At 40.4% G+C, this 22730-nt stretch overlaps 2 protein-coding genes across 5 annotated transcripts in view; one reads left to right on the plus strand and one right to left on the minus strand.

Annotated features, from left to right (window-relative positions):
• The window catches only part of LOC141753343 (ryanodine receptor 1-like), a 73283-nt gene extending 64300 nt beyond the window's left edge, over positions 1-8983 (minus strand). For all 3 annotated transcript variants that reach the window (XM_074611916.1, XM_074611915.1, XM_074611914.1), the window contains exons 1-16: positions 8782-8983; positions 4186-4305; positions 3992-4090; positions 3811-3831; positions 3357-3431; positions 3142-3220; positions 2947-3059; positions 2755-2854; positions 2571-2667; positions 2005-2079; positions 1758-1914; positions 1475-1639; positions 1180-1301; positions 887-1073; positions 623-758; positions 412-507 (exon numbers count right to left, since the gene is read on the minus strand). In XM_074611916.1, coding sequence (XP_074468017.1) covers positions 412-507; positions 623-758; positions 887-1073; positions 1180-1301; positions 1475-1639; positions 1758-1914; positions 2005-2079; positions 2571-2667; positions 2755-2854; positions 2947-3059; positions 3142-3220; positions 3357-3431; positions 3811-3831; positions 3992-4090; positions 4186-4305; positions 8782-8829 — 1690 coding nt within the window. In that variant the 5' untranslated portion in view covers positions 8830-8983. The remainder of the gene's footprint in view (positions 1-411; positions 508-622; positions 759-886; positions 1074-1179; positions 1302-1474; positions 1640-1757; positions 1915-2004; positions 2080-2570; positions 2668-2754; positions 2855-2946; positions 3060-3141; positions 3221-3356; positions 3432-3810; positions 3832-3991; positions 4091-4185; positions 4306-8781) is intronic.
• Positions 8984-11244: 2261 nt separating this feature from the next.
• Positions 11245-22639, plus strand: nfrkb (nuclear factor related to kappaB binding protein). 2 transcript variants are annotated; one of them, XM_074610241.1, is made up of 26 exons: positions 11245-11330; positions 11646-11817; positions 11941-12142; positions 12249-12376; positions 12451-12622; positions 12739-12843; positions 12916-12989; positions 13073-13154; positions 13262-13457; positions 13649-13760; positions 13855-13981; positions 14070-14147; positions 14236-14312; positions 14431-14477; positions 14765-14825; positions 14919-15093; positions 15185-15291; positions 15405-15528; positions 16182-16261; positions 16396-16592; positions 16691-16961; positions 17049-17228; positions 18261-18980; positions 20004-20110; positions 20793-20928; positions 21788-22639. In XM_074610241.1, exons 2-26 carry the CDS (start codon positions 11692-11694, stop codon positions 21926-21928), a joined length of 3825 nt encoding a protein of 1274 aa, XP_074466342.1. In that variant the 5' UTR covers positions 11245-11330; positions 11646-11691; the 3' UTR covers positions 21929-22639. The 2 variants fall into 2 exon arrangements, with proteins under 2 accessions (XP_074466342.1, XP_074466343.1); XM_074610242.1 differs by having other exon boundaries at positions 11673-11817.
• Positions 22640-22730: the final 91 nt, after the last annotated feature.

Here is a 22730-nt window from a genome sequence, read left to right on the forward strand (position 1 = left end):
CAATACATGTTTAGATGGTATGGTAGAAAAGCACGATACAATACATCCTTGGAAACAATAACAGGAATACATAAAAAAAATATAACGCAATTAAAGGCAACACACCAATTACTACAGTCTTCACAAAGCATTGCATGCTTCACATAGATAGTGTTTGTTGTAGGAATATTATTTTAAATTGCATCATATTGTCAGATGTTCTTACTATTTTGATCCCCCTATTTTGTTGTTTGTAAAAAATCTGATTCAGTTTCAATTGACAGGGTGTTCACTTATACTAGTGAGCAGCACACAAGCTTTCCTCATTCACAGTTAAGTGATCAGTCTAATACATGTTGGCTTTTGGAGAGAACAAACAAGAAATAAAATGTTCATTGTACATTTAAATGTGCCTCAATATATCTTAGGTACCTGAAGATGCCTCCAAACGATCCAATTTACTGACCAGCCAGTCAAGGTTGTCACAGAACAGGGCACAGTTTGCACGATTACCTCTGATCAAAGAAGCTTCACAAAAGAAAAGAAACAGAAAAGATTGTTAATGCATCAGATATGGAGAACATAATAATGACTTATCTAGAATCATCACAAATGCACAGAACAAATCACCAGATGGGCATACCTAGCAATTCATATAGTAAATTTACTATCTCCTTCCATGACTCTGCAGCTTCTTCCCCAGCATACTCTGAGAAGTGGGCTGCTGTGTTGTAGACATTGAGCCGATCAACACAGTCCAGGACATGAGTAATCATTCCCTGTTAAAAACAAGAAAAATGTAGAGAGCTCAAATGCAAATGTTGAATGGAAATAAATCAACCAAACTAAATGTACATCCACTGTTATGCATTTTCTTGAATAGTCATCCCTCAGTAGTTAGACCAACCTCTTCCTGGAAGAGGTTCTGTCTGTTCTTGAGGGAGCGAAGCTTGAACTGTTTGTCCTCGTGCTCCAGCTCTTCCTCGGGGGGTCGGAAGTAGAAAATGAGGTCCTGCAGGGAGAGCACCACTGTGTCCATAGGCAGAGATGTGGGGTTGGCAGATTTATTTTTCCCACTCAGAGAATCTAGACCTCTGGAAAAATGAAAAGAACATGAACATACCACAAAAAAAATGCTGCAACTTAAAAACAAAAAACATGGCTATTGGCAAAGATTTGAATAAACTCAAGTAGTGTTACTTGATGAACTGATTGAAGAGGCCTGTTGTACTGAAAATCATTCTGGCAGCTTGGGACTCTTCAGTCTGAGATCGAGCCACTGTGAGTGCATCATCCATGTGACCTTCTTTATGGAGTATGGCCTGAGAATTAAACACAGGTCCTCTTGAAACACAAGTATATACTCAACACTCCACACATACATACATACATACAGAAAGTGCAGACTTCAATGTGTTTGAATTGTTATTGTTGATCTAGCCCTCATTGGTGAGTTATATTTTGTTGATCATTTTGATGTATAATTCTGCTTTACCTTTCTCTTTAGAGGACCCAGGCGGGCAGATTTGGCATCAACAGCAGCATATGTAAGCCAGAGGCTCGTTGAAACATGCTGTACAAAGCACATGGACTCTCCATACTTAATCTCAGGCGTGCCCATGCCTTCCACATCTCGCTTCTGGATCACTTCAATTTTTTCCTGTAGTTTAAATAAAAAGTGTGTTCATCGTTAAGGCTGGTTAGAATCTCTACACGGCACAATGGAGTCTAAAACACTTAGTAGATTCCTGGCACAGCTGACTTTGCACAACAAAGACCTTTGAAATTCTGAAGCAGAAGGCTGACATCTTGGAATTTGCCTTCTCCGGGTCCACCAACAGCAATCCTTTCTCTTCATCCAGACAAAGGTATCTGCCTGTTGTTATGTGACGTACCCGGAAAGACTGGCCCCATTTAATGTGACCTCCGCTCCAACTAGCAACAGGCACAAATGAATGAATGTAAAGTCACTAAAAGTGAATTGTTGTAATACACGTTTTAAATGCAAGGAATCAAGACACTCACCCGATACGTAGTGGCTCAAGTCTCCATAAAGATCGGGCATGACTGCATACAGCCCCTCCTTCATAATGAGCAACTCTGAAAAAAAAACAACAACATGCCAGTCAATGACGTGCTACATATACCAGAACATTTAAGGTTGAAAAACTCCAAAATATTTCAGTTCATTTCCAATGGTTTCAGTTTATGTCAGTATACTATGACAATCAACCTGCAGACACTTAAAACTGTCTTCTGATAGTTAAAACATCACAATGAACATTTGTCAGTTATTCCATCATAAATGCAAGCAGGGACCACTCTAGAAACTTTCATTAAAAACTTTGCCATTTGGCTGTTTGTCAGCCAAACTCAAGTCTCAGCTGTGGACAGTCCTTACACCATGTATCACCAAATATGCAACACCAGAGGCGTGTTTTATAATGTAAAGCACATACTGAAAAATATATGGTATGCTTTGGAAAATGGTTGAGAATGACATGATAAAGTGTAAGCTAAAACAACCAAAATCAATCAGTACAATCTTTTAATATTTGATGGCATTTACAGCAATGAAAGATATTGGTCACCTGCGCTGGTCGTCCCCTTGTTCAGCTCCTGGGATTGCCAAACACTCGTCCATGTGACCATGGAACAGACGGAGCACATACCCTCCGGTCAGAAAACCTAGAGGAATAGAGTCATATTGCTAAGAGAGAGTGTACATTTTTATGGACTAGAGAGAATTTTTTTAGCAGCAATAAAATGACATACCTTCAGCCAGCTCACATCCAGACATCACAGGGGTCATGGTCCACAGCGTTTGCATGAAAGAGGCATCTACCATCAAGTCGCCGCTGGCATAGGACAGATGCTGAAAACAAATGCAGGTGATTATATTGGTAGGATTTAATGACAACAAATTGTCATTTACGGTACATTGCAAGGAAATAAAATCATGGTTACCAGGTATCGCTCTGAAGAAACACTGACAAGAATGAGGTCATCTCCCACCCTGACCTTCTCGCCTTCAGACCTTTGCTTAGAGGCTGGATGGATGGTCCACCAGCAGGCCTCTCCTGTGACAGACAAATAGATTTAGAAAACAGAAATCTACATCGGCGTGTGTGGGACATAATGGAGAGTAAAGTTCGTAACCACCTGTGGAGTCTTCCTGCAAGCCCACATCAAAAGCCAATTTGTCTGTAAGTGAGCGCGAAGTAGTCAAACAGCTCAAGTACTGCGGCATAAAGAGAGGGATAACAGCTTAGTGTCATGAGGTGACATTCACTTCAAACAATTTAGAGAATAGAAGATTGTGAAGACAACTGCTGCTTAGAGGAGAGGACCGGATACTTGATTGCAAATGTGCTCACCATGCTGGAGTGAGTGTGCTTCAGGAGGATGGCATGCCCGTACAGCAGGGTTCGGTGACCCCCACCTTGTGACGACTGGGAGAAGGAGGTAGAGGCAAGTAGATTAAGAGACAATTAAATGTACAAAGGATTACAGGAGGTTAAATTGTTTGAAACCCCTTCAACGGGACAACTTTGCCTTGTTAATATCAAAATAACAGTAGGGCAGGTTTAGAGACTCAGAAAGGAGGAATACAAAACACAGACATATCTTGCAATTGTAGTGCAAGCGATAGGAAGCAAACTAAATTATCTCAGAACGGCTGAGGAAAATGAGCAAAACAATAACTAAAGTGCATGATAACACTGTATGTATGGCAACACTAATGAGACTGTAAAAGGCAGCCGCAATGCAGTTATGATATGAACTTTCAGGCTGAAGCAGTGGAGAACAGGGGAGAATGAGCAAACATACCCATTTGTCCAAATCGACAGCCTATGGTTGGCAGGTGGGAGAAGACAGAAAAGAAACCAGGTTCAGTTTCAGTTGCTGAATGAACAATACATTGCATTTGTTTATCATATCATGGGTACATCCCATGGAAAAGAGGCACATTTTTACCAAACGGTACTAATTCCCCTCAACTGTGTCTTACCTCATCCACAGAAGAGTTGGACAGCATCTCCTGTAATGCCCGCACAGACAGGGACTGCTCCAAAATGAAGCAGCAGATAGCCAGGTCTGGAGGGACATTCTGAAACACAGGACAACCAGTAAACCTGGTGACTAGCGGAAATTAAAGTTCTCAAAGAAATGAGATAAAATGCATTAAGAACCGTGTTTCACTACCTGAGCGTTCGAAGTGGTCTCAAGGAAACACAGACGATTCCCAAATCCTTCACATGACAGACACAGCTTGATCTGTTCCTTAAGAATGGATGCGGTGCACTGTAGCACCACCTGGTCATCCTACAAAAACAAAACAAGTCCAAAGTGAAGATGGGGGGTTTTTCAGGGGTATTTTTCCAGGAAAACATGGGGACAGAGCAAGAGCGATTGACATGCAATAAAGGTCCCCAGCCACAATTGTCTGAGGGAAACCTGGCATTTTGGATTTTAGATAACTTTAACGCAAAAGAACAATTTAAATAAAAAAAATACATATAATTAAACTTACTTTCAAATGTTTGCTATACCAACTCTAATTGTGCATAATACAGTTTTCAAAAGGAGAACTGCATTTATTCTAATGCAACACAACTTTAATCTTAAAAGAATACTCCCCCGATTTAGCATTGCACTCCTATAACATTATCAGACTCACAATTAACAGCAAAAAAAGTATTAAAGAAATAGATGCAGCAGAACAAGAGACATCCTCTTTTGTTATGTTATGTTTCTTTATTTGAACAGGGACAATGCACAAAGAACATTAACCTTATGTAAAAAAAAGGAGATATAATGTCTTTAGCATACTGCTATTTTCCGTCCATTCCTTCTTCTTCCTTGAAACTTGGCACCTACATTACCCACAATGCAACTCGACTGCTGATAGTTCGGTCAGAGATTCCGGTGTGTTATACTAGTAGTAGCTAATGTGGCATCAAGCCACTTGCTTCAAGCAGAGATGGGGAACAAGATTGACGTTTTAGATAAATTTATGCCTCAGTAGAAGAACATTTTATATATCTGAGTTTTATTCACTGTATTATTTTTATATAGTCTTTGTTCATTCCTCTCATTTCTGTGTAACAGATTATTTATGTATGTATCCTGATTTAAAGTGTCTGCCTTTTCTAGCTCTGTTTAGGGAAGCTATATTACATTGATTAACAGATCTCTGTGAGAGAAACCTTGGATGTGATGTGAAGAGAACCCAGGCCAGGAAGTCACACCTTTACTTATGAAATCACACTTTTGCTCTTGCTGAGTTGTACTGAGCCAATGTAAATCCACTCAGACAGACCCAGTGAGTGGGTCTTGGGTGCTGATAGTGTCAATATCACTTTTCCTTCCTGAAAAGATTAGTTCAGACGAGCTCACACCTTTTGTTTATCCTGTTATTTCCTCTAACCCTGTATATAATCCTGGCCAGAAAAACTCACTCTGGTCTCACAGCTTTGTTGTGAATTTCTGTCTCCACTGCACAGTGAATAAAACTCATCTGAACCAGCCACAGAATTGGACCTGAAATAATTTTTCTTCAACACCTCTTACATGGGTTAGCATAGTGGTCAAATCCATATGCCACAAACTGTACTATTTTTACGAGGGGTGACATATAAAACTAATTTAGAGGTGGCTACGTATCAAGGAAACAGTTAACAAAGGAACACAGATAGTATCAGTGCCTGACTGTATATCACCACATAAATTATTTCTTTTTCGCCACCAAACCTTTAATTAGAGAGACAATATAAATAACATGGGACTTGGGACAATGCATAAATAAGATAACCTCCAAAACAGCTGCTTCCTTACATAACTTTTCCAAACCTTCAGTTGTTTTTATCCTGTTAATGTATTTCTCTATGCCTGTCACTGGCCCAGCTCTAATCTCCCCACCTCACTGGCTCCAAGACACCAGCCACTCCCCCTCAGATCTCTATTTCAGGCTGCTGCACCTGCTGTTCACACATCCCCCTCTGGAAACCAACAGCTATTTAGGATTTGACTGCCAGGGGGGAAAAAATGGCCAGCATTGCATAGATTCGATATTGCAATTAGTCAGTTTGCTGAGGAGAGGAATATTCAAAATTCACCTCAGCTCAAAACTTCATGCTCAGCTGTTGGAAGTTTTTTTATCTGCAAATGTCATCAAGGCACATGCCAGTATGTAACAAATGTTATGTTTGGGTTAAACTATTAGGTAATTTAATGAAGTTTGTGCCTTATTATAGTTCTTTCTAAAACTGTAAACTGGCAACAGATTCTGCAAAATAAATATTGAATATATTTAAGAGAATTAAAAATGAATGAGTTTGCAGTGCTCTAAAGGGGAGTTGGTGCAGTCTTTTCCTCTTCATCTATCTCATCCTGAACACATGGACAACTCAAATATCTTACTTAACAATAACAAAATACCTATAGACGTGAAAGTCAAGTCAGTAGTTTGCTAATAATTTACAACAGACATATCGAAGTAATAAATGCATCTGACAATGTAGCTACCTTAAAGACAATTCGGCAAAATATTAGAGACCCTTCGACAAATTGACAATCCTTCCACAGCATATGACGGAAATAAGTATCAAGTTTCTGTCGTCATTCTGTTCCTAAGTTACTGTGTGGACAAGAATGTGTCTACAGGCAGACCAACAGACTGACTGACAGACAGAGGCGACATAAGGCTGGCAGCTGGGTGTTTAACTAAAATTCCAACCATTTTTGCAAGAAGATTTGCAAGAGGATTTGCCATGTAAGAACTACCATAGAAATCGCAAAAAATGTTTTGATACCAGCATCCGATAACAAAAATTTCTAGACACGTACTACTTTAGTTAGAAAGTTCCCACATGGATTGAAGTAAGCAGGTGCTGAAATGGGCCAAGCTTTGAACTTGCTAATCCTCACACAGTATATATAGACCTCTGAGTTCAGGGTGAACAGCCACAGACTGACAGTAACTTTATGACACATTGTTAACATATTTTACTTTAGTGCTGTATTACTAGCAACCATTACAACCTGTATGTAGCTGCTAGAGTAAATATGTAAAAGAAACATTTGAATTTGAATAGTTCATGGTCATCAATATATTAAGTAAACATCTCTTTAAGCAAAGACTGCACGACTTATAATCAAGTGGCTTTGAGGAACTGAGTTTCAAGTGATACTAATAAAGCAGTCTATAGATAATCAGTGCCTGGCTTACGCTAACGGCGGGACTAGAGTTACCAGGGTCCAGTGACACTATGTGGAACATCTACAATAGCTGAGTATCAACGCTGACTATCCAAATACAGAGTGTTACATTCAGAAGACTGCTTGCAAGGCCACAATGCCCTTCTGCAGACTTTGGCACATAGATCTAAAGTGGAAATTCGATAGCTCAGCGGTGAGTAATGCAGCAAAAATAAACTGATTAAAACTAAATATTTCTAACATGAACTGTGACATCAATAAGGTAAAAATTGTAAAACTTCAAAGTAGAACTTCAAAATGTACTGAAACCTCCCTGAGCAAGATATTAATATTAAAAATACATGTTACCTAAATCACAAATGAGAGCTGCAGTAGAACAAAGACCTGAGAACAAATGTGTGGATTGACCTGATATGCCCATATTCAATTTTGGTGGGGACATGGTCACTGACATCACACACAGTAAGTTATCAATTCTGCAAGAGATGACATCCATCTGTTTTGGCCATTTGTTTCCAAGGAGCAACAATGTGAGTACGTGTTGCATGATGTTTGGCCTAAGTAATCACCAATCAAACAATTTAGGTTTGGGACACTGCAATCTGTCAAAATGTCATTTTTTCTAAAAAGGTATATGGAAACGGGTGGTTATTCCTTACGAGATAAAGGACTAGTCTAGGTAAAATAGATTACTGATACAAATACAAATGATAGCACACTACCTAGAACACTTAAATTGTTCCTTTTTTCATTCTCTCCAAAAGCGAAAAACAACAGGACCAAGTATCTAATTTGGAATAACATCAAGCAACAAGCATGGTGATATTACATCGACAGGAATTTGGAGGAGTTTTTGTTGCTTAGATTTTTTGCTGAAACTTTACAACCATATCAGCATTAGTCTGTTGTAGATCTTCAACCTACAAGCCAAGCTAAAAACATCCACACTCGCATAAAACCACTAGGCATGGTACAATTGAGCCCAGCAGTTAACACTACCATTCACTATTAATGAATTATTAGTTCCAGCATTTGTCATCAAATGAGCCTCCAATCTTGCTTTAGGATGGATCTGTTTGAATTCACAAATCTAAACTTTCCTACCTCTTACACAATCTACTTATAGAAATCCAAACTGAAGTCTGTCTATCATGGATTTTCCTTTTAATGATTCAACAAATTACTTTTTAAAAGAAATTTTTAATTGTCCTAAATGTCATCAAAGTAAATACTGTCCGTCAAAGAAAATATGGTGGTGTAAGTCAGTGTCAGAATGTCACAATACTGTCATGTAACTGTATCTAAATGCTTTTGGTAGTCTGTTATTAACAGTCACCTGGCACCACAAGTGTTCTTTGAGACAAAACAGTAAAGGACTTGTGTGGATATAAATAGATAACAATGCTGACAAAACCAGCCACCTGTCCTTGTCAATCTATGTTCAATCTGTGTAAAGAAAGTTACCCAACACAGTAAATATCTATCATGAAGCAACAATTCATTATACAAAAGGCTAATTATTGTACACCACTGAATAAGTTTACAAAAACTTTTTGAGAAGAGTCAGGCAGCATCACTTACAGTACGTAGGAACTGAATCTCTTCCTCTCCATCTGCACCTTCTGCCATTCTCCCAAGGCATTAAAAGCAAAACCTTGAGAACAATGGGAAAATGTTTGTCTGTCAGTTCTGTAACTCCTGGTGCCTATATGCCTACGACATAAGGCAAGACAATGTTGGTGAAGGTTTCTGAAGGGCAGTGAGGGTCCTGTGCCTCTCTCTGGCTGTGGTATGAGGCAGAGGGATTGACACTGTTCATTCCTGTTCATTACAGCATCATAAAGAGGTGGAGCAAGCTGACAAAGCTGAACCAGCGGTTCAAATGTTCCTGTTATGGTATCTAGACCATTGTTTTGCACTATGTTGTTGAATTATAAATGATTGTACTAAAGTAAGATATTCAAATTAAGTGAGAACTCTCATTATGCCATAACACTTGAAAAAAATGTGTATAATGAGGGGACGACTTTATTAACAGATTGAATTGACACTGTTTTCCAAGTGTGAAACCTCAACCTTAGGAGTATGAAATGTATCATCTGCACGCTATTTGATTTCAGGACATGTGGGAGTAAATATGCCATAAATATGCCATAAAATATGCCATAAAATGCATAAAAGACATGAAAACATAAATTGATAAATTATTAAAATAACGTTACATCCACTTATACAACTTTCATTAGCTATCTATTTTATTTATCAGTAATGTTTAGTAATTAAATATATTGTAATAAGACTAAACTAACAAATGAGATACTGAATGCTTTTTCAGCATAAAATGCATGTGTATGTATTGCTATCTAGCTAAATAAAAAACATAGTATATGCTAACACTAAGTCACTAAAAGTACCTAACCTCACCTCCCTCACCTGTAGGGGTCAGTTTCCCGCTTGCTCCGCTATCTGATGCGCTTTCTGTTAAGAGTATTGAAAACGTGAATACAAGTTAAACAAAAGTAGAGATGTAACAGATACCCAAAAAGCACAATATATATTTCAATTGAATCTACTAGATAGCAATACCGCTAACTTTAGCTTAACAGTTTGAACGTTAGCCAGGTGACCCTTAGCCCCGTTTAGATAGCTACCGTTACCTATATATGAGTGAAACTTCTGCAGCCCAAAACTATGAATACTACGGAGCCCCCCTAGACCTCTAGGAGAACATTTTTATTATCTCGTTCCCTCGAGTTAGTAACTTGTTCCCTCGAGTTAGGTATCTCAATCTCGTTCCCTCGAGTTAGGTATCTCGTTCCCTCGAGTAAGGTAACTCGTTCCCTCGAGTAATTAACTTGTTCCCTCGAGTTAGGTATCTCGATCTCATTCCCTCGAGTTAGGTAACTCGTTCCCTTGAGCTAGGTATCTCGTTCCCTCGAGTTAGGTAACTCGTTCCCTCGAGTTAGGTATCTCGTTCCCTTGAGTTAGGTAACTCGTTCCCTCAAGTTACTTAGAATAAATAATAAAATAATAATAGCAAAATAATATTTTTTCCAAACTAAATGTAGTACAACCCTGAGGAGATCGTTGATGTGTGAAGTAATTTTGATGGAACTACACTGTACATTACTGAAGTTATTGAATATTTTTCTCTTTTCGGCGTTGCATTTTGTAGACGGTCCCTGACCACTCGTCTCACCGCCGGCTGCGCATAGAGACCAACGTTATGTGTTGATTAAAATGAGGTTGTAGCTCGTTGTTTACCTTACTACGGTTAGAAAGAGCCGTTGTTTGTGTTTTAACCAATTTTTGGTTATGAGTTATTGATCCAGGAAGTTTGAATCTGTCAATATCTTTCCAACTTTACCGAAGTACATCATCTAGGGGGGGCTCAGTACATCAACAATATGTGGACAGTCAGGAATGATTGGAAGAAGTGCTTTATGAAGTAACTCGAGGGAACGAGTTACTAACTCGAGGAAACCAGATACCCAACTCGAGGGAACGAGTTACTAACTCGAGGGAACCAGATACCTAACTCGAGGGAACGAGATTCCTAACTTGAGGGAACGAGTTACTAACTCGAGGGAACGAAATACCTAACTCGAGGGAACGAGATACCTAACTTGAGGGAACGAGTTACTAACTCGAGGGAACGTGATACCTAACTCGAGGGAACGAGTTAATAAAAATGTTCTCCTAGAGGTCTAGGGGGGCTCCGTAGATTACTATTAATTAGTACAATAAGTACAAAGTACATCGTTAAATGTAACAAAGTTATTACATTTTGTGCGTACTTTGACAGTTTTACATTGAATGACGATGTATACATACATACCATGGATGTAGCCATGGGGATGTAGCTACATACTGACTGATTTCCTGTGGAGGGCAGTAAACGCGCGAGACGAGCGGCGTCCGATGTTTGTCATCTTCAGTAGAAGAAGAAAACGGTCCGTCTGTTAAACAGTTCCCCCTTCATCGGTCCGTCTGTAAAACACTTCCCCCTTCATCGGTCCGTCTGTAAAACACTTCCCCCTTCATCGGTCCGTCTGTAAAACACTTCCCCCTTCATCGGTCCGTCTGTAAAACACTTCCCCCTTCATTTCCAAAACACAAGGCAGTGTCAGGTAAGAGCTGTTAGCAGTTTTTAACCCGTAGTATCAACTTAATAATACAATGCATATTTGCCAGCATGTCGTATAGTATTAGTGTGTTTCCGTTGAAAGTTGAAACAGGAGTCCAAACGTTACAGCTGGCTCTTTTGCTAACTTAGCTAGTAGCTTAGCTCACTGAGCAGCGCTACTGGATGTTACTGCACACAGTGGCTAATGTTTTGACATTAGTGAATGCTTGATAATGTTCTTGTCGTTTGTAGCACTGAACGACTAGAAGCAAACTTAGTTGGTGTCTGTCCGCAGATTAAAACCAGGTTTTCTGTGTAGCCATAGGTTTCTTTCTGTGTCTTAAAGCTTGGCACAGAAGAGAAGAATGGATGCCCTCACCCACATGCTTACAGACCCTCTTGATCCAAAAGAAGAAGACGATGGACAAATCACAGAGGAGTGCATGCTGGGGAACTGTAGATTGAACCTTCCAGAGGACCTACTTGAGGACGTGAGTTATCTGACGCTCAGTGACGAGATGCTGCTGTTTCCTGCTTTGTGCGAGTGTTCACAGGTGTAAGACACATTGCAGATGATGCATTCATTTTTGCTGTTTTCCTTTTGTTTTCATTAGCCTGACGTTTTCTTCTCTGTGATGAGTGAAAGCACCTGGAGTGAAGTACTGTCAGATTCCCAGAGGCAGCACCTTCGTCAGTTTTTGCCACAGTTTCCTGACAACAACGTTGCAGAGCAGGACAGCGCCATCAGTGACCTATTCAACAACAGAAACTTTAGCTTTGGAAATCCCCTTCACCTTGCACAAAAACAATTCAGAGGTGCTTCCAAGTTATCCCATTGTTTACCCACAAACACACAACTACATCATGCATCAGTGCATTTTAGAAGCACTTTCTGATCATGACTCTCATTATCTCAATCCAGATGGTTACTTCAATCCTGAGGTGGTCAAGTACAGACAATTGTGTGCCAAGTCCCAGAGAAAGCGACAGTTGTACTCCCTTCAGCAGTATTACCACAGACTGTTGAAGCACATCCTCGTCTCTAGAAAGGTATTTTTGTAATAGTTTTAGGTACAAGCTTCATGGCCTCTTGATGTTAGTCTTAATGCGTCTTCTTGTTGTAGGAGCTGCTAGAGTTTGCAGTTCACAATGGTCTGGACTTTCCACCAAAAAGAAAGTTACTGACCAAGACTCATGCTGAAATGCGGGAGCCAAGGGTGAGAAGAAGATTAAGCCGCATATTAAAGGAGGTCAAAGCTGAGTGTGGAGACAGCAATGCTTCATCTGACGATGACGGTCAGTCTGTTCTTTCATTAGTATCATTGCTGATAACAATACCTTCTATTTCTAAAGCGTTAAAGTAATTAGATTCTTGTGAACACTAATAAGAGTCTTATTGCATATGCTTGTAGACATATCATTATGGACTCCAGCACCCCAATCACCTTCCTCTCCGACACCCACTGTCTCGCTCAGAGTTCTTCCCAGCCTCTCCACCCAAGACATGAAGACTACTGGTCAGTGGTTTCTGTGATATCCAAATGATGTTCCTGAAATATAATGTTTAAAGACATTTAATTTCTTCACAGAAAAAATAGAACTAGGGGAGCGGGACTTGAAAGCCATGCTGCAAAACCATCGAGAGAAGAGGAAGCGACAGCCAGTAAGTGGTGTCAGGTGAAAAAAACACAGATATGGTTTTTGTCTTAATTTGTACAGTATATCATTAATGATTGATTCACCCAGGATCATCCAGACTTGATGACCTCTGATATCCACCTTGGAGACATACTCTCAAGAGCAAATATTGGTCGGAAGGGGGCTGTGCGTGAGTAAAAGAATTAAAAAAAAATATGATAAATCTTAAGCCAAAGCCTTGCTTTCGTTGATTTCATTACACACACAGTTGATTTGTTTCTTTCCCCTTTTTTGCAGCACTTTTTGATCTGTCTCTGCCTAAGAAGAAGATCAAAGATGAGAGGAGGAAGAAAAAAATGAGGACAATAAAAGTGGAATCTGAGGATCCCTGTGAAATTCTTGCACCTTCAGACGCCCCATCAGCTCCACCAGCGAGCATCATCAACTCCCTGCCGGACACGCCGTCTACTCCACTGGCCAACATTAAAGAGGAGTGAGTAGAGAACATTTACAGAATTGTGTATGTGTGTGTGTGTGTGTATATATATATATATATATATATATATATATTGTGTGTGTGTGTGTGTGTGTGTGTGTGTGTGTGTGTGTGTGTGTGTATATATATATACATATATATATATATATACAGTATATAATTAATGTAAAGAACCATTATTCTTGCAGAATTGTGGAGGAGTGTCAGAGCAGCCCGGTTCCAGTTGAGGAAATAGCCATCAGTTTCTTCAGTTTGTTGGAGAGCATCTTAAGGGCAGAAAACCTCACCAGCACTTCATTGGTATGCACTCATTACATACTCTCACATACATATTATAAAACTGATCTCAGTTCTTCTGACTGCACATTATATCGCCTTCATTGTGACCTCTCAGTTGGAGGACAAAGTTCAAATGTGGCAGTCGTCTCCAGCCAGCTCCCTCAACGTGTGGTTTTCATCGGTCCCGTGTTGGTCCGACTTGGTTCTTCAAGCCCTTCAGTTTCTTGCAGGAGAGACTAAAGGTAATTAGCAGTGGGCACTCACACTGAAATTATCAGGCTTTATATTTCCCATCCCATGTTACTCATGCATGTTATGTTTGTTAATCAGATGGCATGATGGCACTCCCCAGTGGCTTTTCTCCGTTTGTGGAATTTGCTGATGAATCACAGCAGTGGAGGTGGATCGGTAAGACGGATCAGCTGACTGATGCTGACAGTGCTTTGTATTCAGACTGATTGTGTACTTGAGGATTAAAGTCAATCATTTATTTTAGGCCCCACTCAGGATACAGAGAAGGATCTAAGTGCACTCTGCCAGCTGTGGCTGGACTCCAAAGATTTAGTTATCAAGGTGGTACAATTATTATATCACAAATACAGTTTCAGCATTGACTATTACAGTTTGTACTATGCAATGCCACTATGTTTATGTTTACCACTGTTTTATTTGCTTGTTTTGTCTTCCACAGACAGAAAATGATGACATGCTAGAGATGAGTTCTCCCGCACCAAGAGTGTAAGATTCAGGGATTCATAAAGCATTTCAAACCTGATATAATTGCTGAAAATTAGTTGATCGACCGGATATTAATTGACGATTGTTTTTGGGGTTGCTGGTAGGACTGGGCATGCCTTTTTTATTAACTTAATTTTGTGTATTTTAGATAACAAATCATTAAGAAATCATCCGCTGAATCATAAAGAAAGATAGTTATTTGTAGCCTGACATTAATGTAATTAAGTAGTTTGAGTTGCAATATCATGGTTGTTGACATTAACGGTGTGATATCTCTAACCAAGCAGCTCAACTGATTATGTGGTGCGGCCCAGCACTGGAGATGAGAGACAAGTGTTTCAAATCCAGGTTTGTTTGTGTTGCTGGAATCTTATCTCATTTACAACGTTTTGCCTGGACATGAACTCTCTAAGCCAACATACTTTTTGTTTGTTTTATTAGGAGCAGCAGCGATACAACCAGCCACATAAAGCCTTCACCTTCAGGATGCACGGCTTTGAGTCTGTGGTGGGGCCCGTTAAAGGGGTGTTCGATAAGGAGATGTCTCTCAACAAAGCCAGGGAGCACACGCTGCTCCGCTCAGATCGACCGCCATATGTCACCATTCTCTCTCTGGGTTAGGCCTTTTGTTTTACTCCAACTCCATTGTCAGGCTGTGGGGAAGCAGCGCTTTATAGTGTCTGACTTCTACCCTCTTTCTCACATAGTGCGGGATGCAGCAGCCAGGTTACCCAACGGAGAAGGAACAAGGGCAGAGATCTGTGAACTGTTGAAAGATTCACAATTTCTTGCTCCAGATGTCACCAGTGCACAAGTAAGTGTATTTTTCTTCTTCTAGTCAATCAGCTTACTCTGGCAGAGTAACTTGTGTGTACCTTACTTCCTTTGGCCTGCAGCCTTTAAGTTATTGTCTTCTTTGCCATTTAGGTGAACACGGTTGTCAGTGGGGCTCTGGATAGACTTCATTACGAGAAAGACCCCTGTGTGAAGTATGACATCGGCCGCAAGCTCTGGATTTACCTGCACCGCAGTCGCAGTCAAGAGGAGTTTGGTAAGAAACCATGTGCTCTGGAGCTGCAACGAATAGTTGTCAACCATTAAATGATCACCAACTATTTTGATAATCGATTATCAAGTATTTTCTTTTAAGAAACAAAAGGTCAAAATTCTCTGTTCCAGCTTCTTAAATGTGAATATTTTCTTTACTCTTCTATGACATCATCTTGGCTTTAGGAAACACAGACATTCTTACATTTTATAGACCAAACAACTAATTGATTAATCAAGAAAATAATCTACAGATTGTGCTTTATTTTACGGTTTAGCTGTCCACCGTTGTAGTTTGTTAAGAAGTGTAAAGATCTCCAATCCTGTAGTTTTTGAGTGGAGGCAGCCAATAAGGAGCCATTTGTCCAGTTTGATTATCTACTATTGTCTGAATAGAAGATTTACTTCATTTCCTATAAACCCTGTAGATCTGCTTGACACATAGAATTACATTTTTTTAAACCATGGATGTATAGATTTTGATGTTCAACTTTGGTACCTGTTCATTCCTTCATCCTTTCTATTGCCTTCATCTCTTCTTTACCATACTGTGATTGAACCCACATATGGATGAGCAAAGTGTCTCATAGTACAGTATATTCTCTCTTTAAGGTCAGTGTGATATGGAAAAAATGTTTTTTCTTTTCTTTCACCCAGAGAGGATCCACCAGGCTCAAGCTGCTGCTGCAAAAGCAAGAAAAGCCCTACAGCAGAAACCTAAACCTACATCTAAGCCGGTAAGTTTACTGCAGAAAAAAAACTACACCTAGCTGCACACAATGTAAAACATACCGTGAAAGTTATTGTTTTCCCACTTGGAGTTTTAAGTTGTTGTGTATTCATTGTTAAGAATCTCCTGTTCATGTTTTAGAAGTCCGGAAGTAAAGACGGAGGCAGTAAAACCCCGGGATGTCTGGAGGCAGGACAGGATATCGGCTCCAATCCTATGTCACCAACCCCAACAACACCCACCCCAAACACACCTGGAACCCCTAAGTCACCATTACCTTACACAGTCACCACACCAACAAAGACCGGAGTCCCGGATACAATCAAAACCAGCACAGGGTCAGTGTGACACAAGATGTAATATTGTACAATACATAGACCCATGTTTCATCAGTGTAATTTGAAATCTCTTCTCTTGCCCCTTCTTGCTCTCCCAGTGTTCTTCTTGTGTCCCCTCCGTCGTTGCCCCAGCTGGGAACCATCGTAACCACCAGTCAGGCATGTCCACCAGTTTCACAGCCAGTCGCATCCCAACACGCGGCTCGGATAATGAGTCACCTGGCGGCGGGCTCCCTCCCTCAGGTGCGGGTCGTTTCAGCTCAGCCCGGTCTGGGTTCTTCTGCAGGAAGTCAGCAGACCACACTGGTACACCAGACCCCTCACCAGATCAGGATGCCGGTGTCGATGGCAGCAAAGAGCATCTCACAGGTAACCACATAAAGAGCCGTGTTTGTTGTTTTGCATATTGCAAAATGTATAATTAATTCTGTCTTTGTTTATTGTGTGTATCAATAGGCTGTGGTTTCTGTGCCTCTGAGGAGTCAGTCTGCTAGTAGTCCAGTCCATGTGCCGACCACCCTTTCTGTCTCTGCTGTAGCTGTGGCCAAACCTCAAGCCGGATCACCTGGTAGCCCGGCTAACAACCCTGCTTCCCCTGCTATGCTGCAAGGAGTCGCCAGCCAGAGTATCAAACAGGTGAACCAGTTTGTTCCAACTGGGATATTTGGCCAGTTAGGCTTTTCTGAACAGGCTTGAACTGCAAGAATGTCTCCACCAGACTGGAAGTTAGTTATTGCCCAGATTTCAAATGTGTAGAGGAGGCTATGCCCTCAAACTAGAAGAAGCTATTTACAGGTAGATAAACAAATTAATCTGTGTCTCTATAATCTTTAAACTCAGCTGTTCTTAGCCTTCCCTTAGGGTTTTATAATTGCTATAATTTTATAGTGACTTTATTTACTTTTAACTTGGGTCTTGAAATATCTTGTCTTTAATTTAATTTATCCTATTTTAAAGGGACTGTTTGTAACTTCTTACACGTATAAATCATTGCGGGTCGGTGTCCCATGTGCGCTAGCGCGACAAGACTCCAACACAAACTACACGGAAGCACTAAAACTGCAAATTTATATATAGTAAAGTCCGTCTTGCAAAACAGTGTTGGCCGCGGGGGAGACCGTAGCTTCGGTCTCCAGGGCCGGAGTCTCTGCTGTACTCTGCTCCTCTGCCTGCCTGCTTACCTTCACTCACACACCGCGCTCGTTCCCGCTTTTTCGCTCCACTCTCACGTGCATGCGTGCACACTACACACTGCAGAAGAGTTAGTACCTCTGAGAATATCTGGTGAATGTACAGTGGACGTTTGTGCAGAAATAAATGCTGCAGCTCCTCCAGACCAACAGAGGTTTCCCGTGTCTTGTTAAGTGACGGGGCTCCGCAGCGAGAAACGTTATCGTCTCCGACCAAAACTCCGGTGTCTCCCCTGTTCCCTCCGGCCACGGTCGGGAGGCTGAGCTAGGAAAAGCCAACACTAGGATCAGCATTGATTCATGGAGAGACCTTCGTCTGGTCAACTAACATTACTTTGGAAATTTGGCTTCTTCTTGATTGAACAGAAAAAGTGTACAGGTTATAGAGATGATTGAAAAATCCATATTCTTAGATAAACAAAAAATTTAATTTGCCATGTTAATGATCACAAGATTTGTCTTTTGGTATTCTTTAAAGGTGTCCATCACAGGCCAGTTGGGAATGAAGACTACAGGAGGAGGAGGAATTCCAATAACGGCTACAAACCTGCGCATCCAGGGTAAAGATGTCCTTCGTCTTCCACCGTCCTCCATCACCACAGATGCAAAAGGCCAGACGGTGCTGCGGATCACCCCAGACATGATGGCGACTCTTGCCAAATCCCCAGTCGCAACTGTCAAACTCAGCCCTGACTTCCTGGGTACTGCTGCCACCGGCAGCAAGAGCATATCAGCCACTCTCCACGTGACGCCTCCGCATTCTTCATCTTCATCTTCCTCCTGCACAGGGGAAGTACAGACCACTAAAGCGGGCTCTGTTGCCTCTACCTTGTTGAAGGCTGCAGGAGACACAGCCATACGTCTGATGCCCACGTTGGCTGTCACCGTGGCTGACCAAAAGTCTAGGACCTTCTCCACCGTGACCTCCCCCGACAAGAGCGGCGCCACCATTCGGATAATGCCGGGTCTCGGTGTTATTCCACAGAAACAGGGTCAGACCATCACGATGACAACCACCACTGGTGGTAAACCACTCACAGCGTCTACATGTGCTAATGTAGTGACCATGGCTGCCAGTGTTGTGGCTGGCGCCAAGGGGATCACAGTAGCTCCTGGAGTCTCTTGCACACCTCTGACGCTGGGAACCGCTACAGCCACTGTGAGGCAGGTCCCTGCTACAGTCGTCACTACACAAACAGTAAGAGTATTATTCTGATTCTGGTCATATTTTCAGGAAATAGCAAGTTTTGTGTAGTTTTGGCCATCATTCCCATCGGATGAGGTATGTAGTTGGATATGATTACAGCTACGGTACACCGGAAATCTTAACGTTTAATATTCAATATTTTAATCTGTGTGTAGCTCTAAAAATGTAGATTTTAGTCAGTTACGTCCAACCATTTACAAGATGTACATGTAAGAAGCAGAATGGCCTCTAGGTGTCACTGTGTCATTTGGTTGGTTCCTGTGGGAACGTTATGTTTCATGTGCTCCTTCAATATCTGGCTAACAAAAGCCACCAAGTTAATACGTGATAACATACTGCATGTTATAAGACTAAACACACATCTCTTAACATTGCTGAAATGTTCAATAACATTGTACAAACAAATGATTTTTTATTACAATGATAGACCGTTATATCATAAACATATAAGTGATGTTGATAAGGGAAGTGTTCTCAGCGTTCTATTGTTATGCAGGTTAACCCAGGTCATGGGATATCAAGTAGTAGAGAGTCAAAAGCACCAGCCTCAGGTGATGCACGTAACCAGTCGGCTATGCAATATAAAGCATACCTCCCACGGACAGCTCACATTTGCCGATGCAAAACAACTTGAGTTTATGATGTGATCCGAGACGAGATAACAGATAGACACGGCTGAGCACAAATCTGTTTATTTTTTTCCCGCTCACCAGCGTCACAGTGTCCCAAAGAAAAAAGGGAAATTAAATTTGTTCGTAAGTGTTCAATTGAGTTGCAGTTGGATGCAAGGTGGGAATTACAGCTTGCAGTTCAAACCTGTCATCTGATCGCAATCTGAATTTAGGCATCCGAATGCTAACTATAAGGTTTGTACGCCGATGCGTCCTCAAAATGTATTGATTTGCATAGTTTCCTCTAGAGAGAATAAATGAGGAACTCACTAAGTCTAGTAAATCCATTTCTAAAAGTCACATGACTCAGTGACGATCCTCTTTTTCGTTGATAACACCGTAGGGGAAGTTACCTGCACGGATAACGGTTCCCCTCTCAGTCCTGAACCAACCACTGAAGAACAAGAGTGTTGTGACCACACCAATTGTGAAAGGAAGTCTTAACACAAAGTAAGTCTTATCTTCTGCACTAGGGCTGCAACTTACGAATTTTTTTCATTGTCGATTATTTTCTCGATTGATCGATACGTTTTTTGGTCTATAAAATGTCAGAAAATTGTGAAAAATGTCGATCAGTGTTTCCCAAAGCCCAAGATGACGTCCTCAAATGTCTTGTTTTGTCCACAACTCACCAGAAACCAGAAAATATCCACATTTACGAAGCTGGAATCAGAGAATTTTGACTTTTTTTTTCTTAAAAAAATACTCTAACTGATTAATCGATTATCAAAATAGTTGGCAATTAATTTAATAGTTGCCAACTAATCGACTAATAATAATTAAATAAATAAATAATATTTTTTATTGAGAATATCTTTCTTGTTAAGACCTTGTCCAGACAGAATGAATAGAGAATTTGACTGTAAAGATTAAATTAAACTCAAAATGTAAAATCAGTTGTAAACATCGTATTATTAAATTTCCTCTTTATAGTTTATTTTAATGTGCTGTGAGATGGGCCTCCCTCATCAGGTGACGGCAACTAACTTGCAACTACATATGAGGTCTACATTTTGGAGCCTTATATATTTTTTTTATTTATTGATGCATTGCCTATTTTTCTTCCCCTCAGCTGTAAGTTGTGCTGGTAGATTGACATGTTTTTGTCCATTTCCTCCTCTTTTCTGAGCAGTATCAGCAGTCTGGGCAGGAACATCATCCTGACCACCATGCCCGCTGGCACCAAGCTGATCGCAGGGAACAAACCGGTCAGCTTTGTCACAGCGCAGCAGTTCCAGCAGCTTCAGCAGCAAGGACAGGCCACACAGGTCAACTGCTTACGTTCCACTTTTTCCGATGTCGCAAATGAGAAAGTATTGACGAGAAAAGGAAATTTGATAACACCTGTTCTATCAAAATACATTTACGCTGCTTTATGGTCAAGTTAAATAAACACAGAGCATCTTAAAGGGGAACACCACCTAAATTAAGTGTTATTTCCATGGCCTAAGAAAGTTCAATCAATATTTGTGAACATGAGCTCCTCTCTCTCAAAGCCAGAAACCAGAGAAGTAAGTCTCAAACCTGTGATGTCATAGGGTATAAAGTCTGGAGCTGCTCCATAGACAATGAATGGGAGACTGATTTTGTGAACCCACCCCCAGCTTTATTGTATTCTAGTATTATCAGTTGTGAAACAGAAAATGTCCCCATATACATTCAACATTCCCCTGGGTGCTCTCAGTGTCATCTATAACATATCTTCCTATTCAATGTCTATGGAGCAGCTTCAGACTTTATACCGTATGACATCACAAATTTGAGTTTTAGCACTCTAGTTTTTGGATTTGGGAGAATTGTTCATGTTTACTAATATTTTTTGGACTGTCTTAGACCATAGGAATAGCATGTATGCATTTTAAAAATAGCCGTAGACCCCCTTTAAGGGGCCTAAAGGTTCACGTAGAACAGGGTAAATACATAATAAGCATTTGGAATCAAGTAAATTAGGTAGTCTTAAATGCCATTCATATGGTTTACGTTATCCACTTCTTCACTTTCATGATACCTACATGACAGAGCAGTAAAATATAAAACGTTTTACTCTTTATGTTGCGTACTTATAACTTATTGTGCAGAGAAAATGATGGGTGATCACAATTACCTTATCCATCTTTCTTCCTTTAGGTTCGCATCCAGACGGTCCAGGCGCAGCAGCTCCAGCAGCACATGGCAACAGGCTCCCCGAAATCTGTTTCCACAGTCGTAGTCACAACAGCACCTTCGACCAAATGTGCCCCCGATCCCCCACCAGCACCTAAACAGTGATCCTGTCTCGTCAGTCAGCTGTGAATCGTAGGTCCACCTGTACAATATATATACAGTATGTATATATATATATATATATATATACATGCCTGTATTTGGTTGTTGGGAGTACTTTTTGTTCTCAAGCTTTTTCTGGATCATTTCACTTGTTTCTACTCTCACATGTGTGTTAGTTACATTGTTATTACAGCGCGTAATATGCCTTTATTTCTTTTCAATTCGGATAATCCCACAAAGGCCATAAACATGATTCTTCTATGTAAATGCTTGGGGCTGTTCAGATTGACGAAAGTTACAAGTATCACCAGTATGTTGCAAAATAGTAATTATTCCTCAACTACATTCCATCTCCTGAATTATATCCTCCACATTGTTATAGACAAAATATAAAACAATGTAAAACAGCTCACCAGGCTGACAACCATATTCAGGCAGGTTGCAGTCTTTCCATAGAAATTCTGGTTTACTTTTTCTTTCAGTTGATAAACTCTCAAAAGACCAGTTGCTCTGTTGCTATTTCACCTAAATATAACCTCAATTTATTAATTCATATTAAACTACAAATTCAAATTTCTATGACTGTCAGTAGGATATTCTTTGTCACTTATTTAAATGTTTGATGTAATGCAATATTAGTGAAGTGACTTATGTCTGTCTGATTTATTTGAATGTTGTGACTTGTTGATTTGTTTTTAATACATTATTTGTCCTCTTATCAGGTGTTATATTTTATTTGATAGCAGGCCATACACTCGAGCCACACATTTCAGGTTACCTTGTGTTTTTAAAATACTTAAACAAA

This window comes from Sebastes fasciatus, chromosome 16, assembly GCF_043250625.1.
Source record: "Sebastes fasciatus isolate fSebFas1 chromosome 16, fSebFas1.pri, whole genome shotgun sequence".
Taxonomy (NCBI): domain Eukaryota; kingdom Metazoa; phylum Chordata; class Actinopteri; order Perciformes; family Sebastidae; genus Sebastes; species Sebastes fasciatus.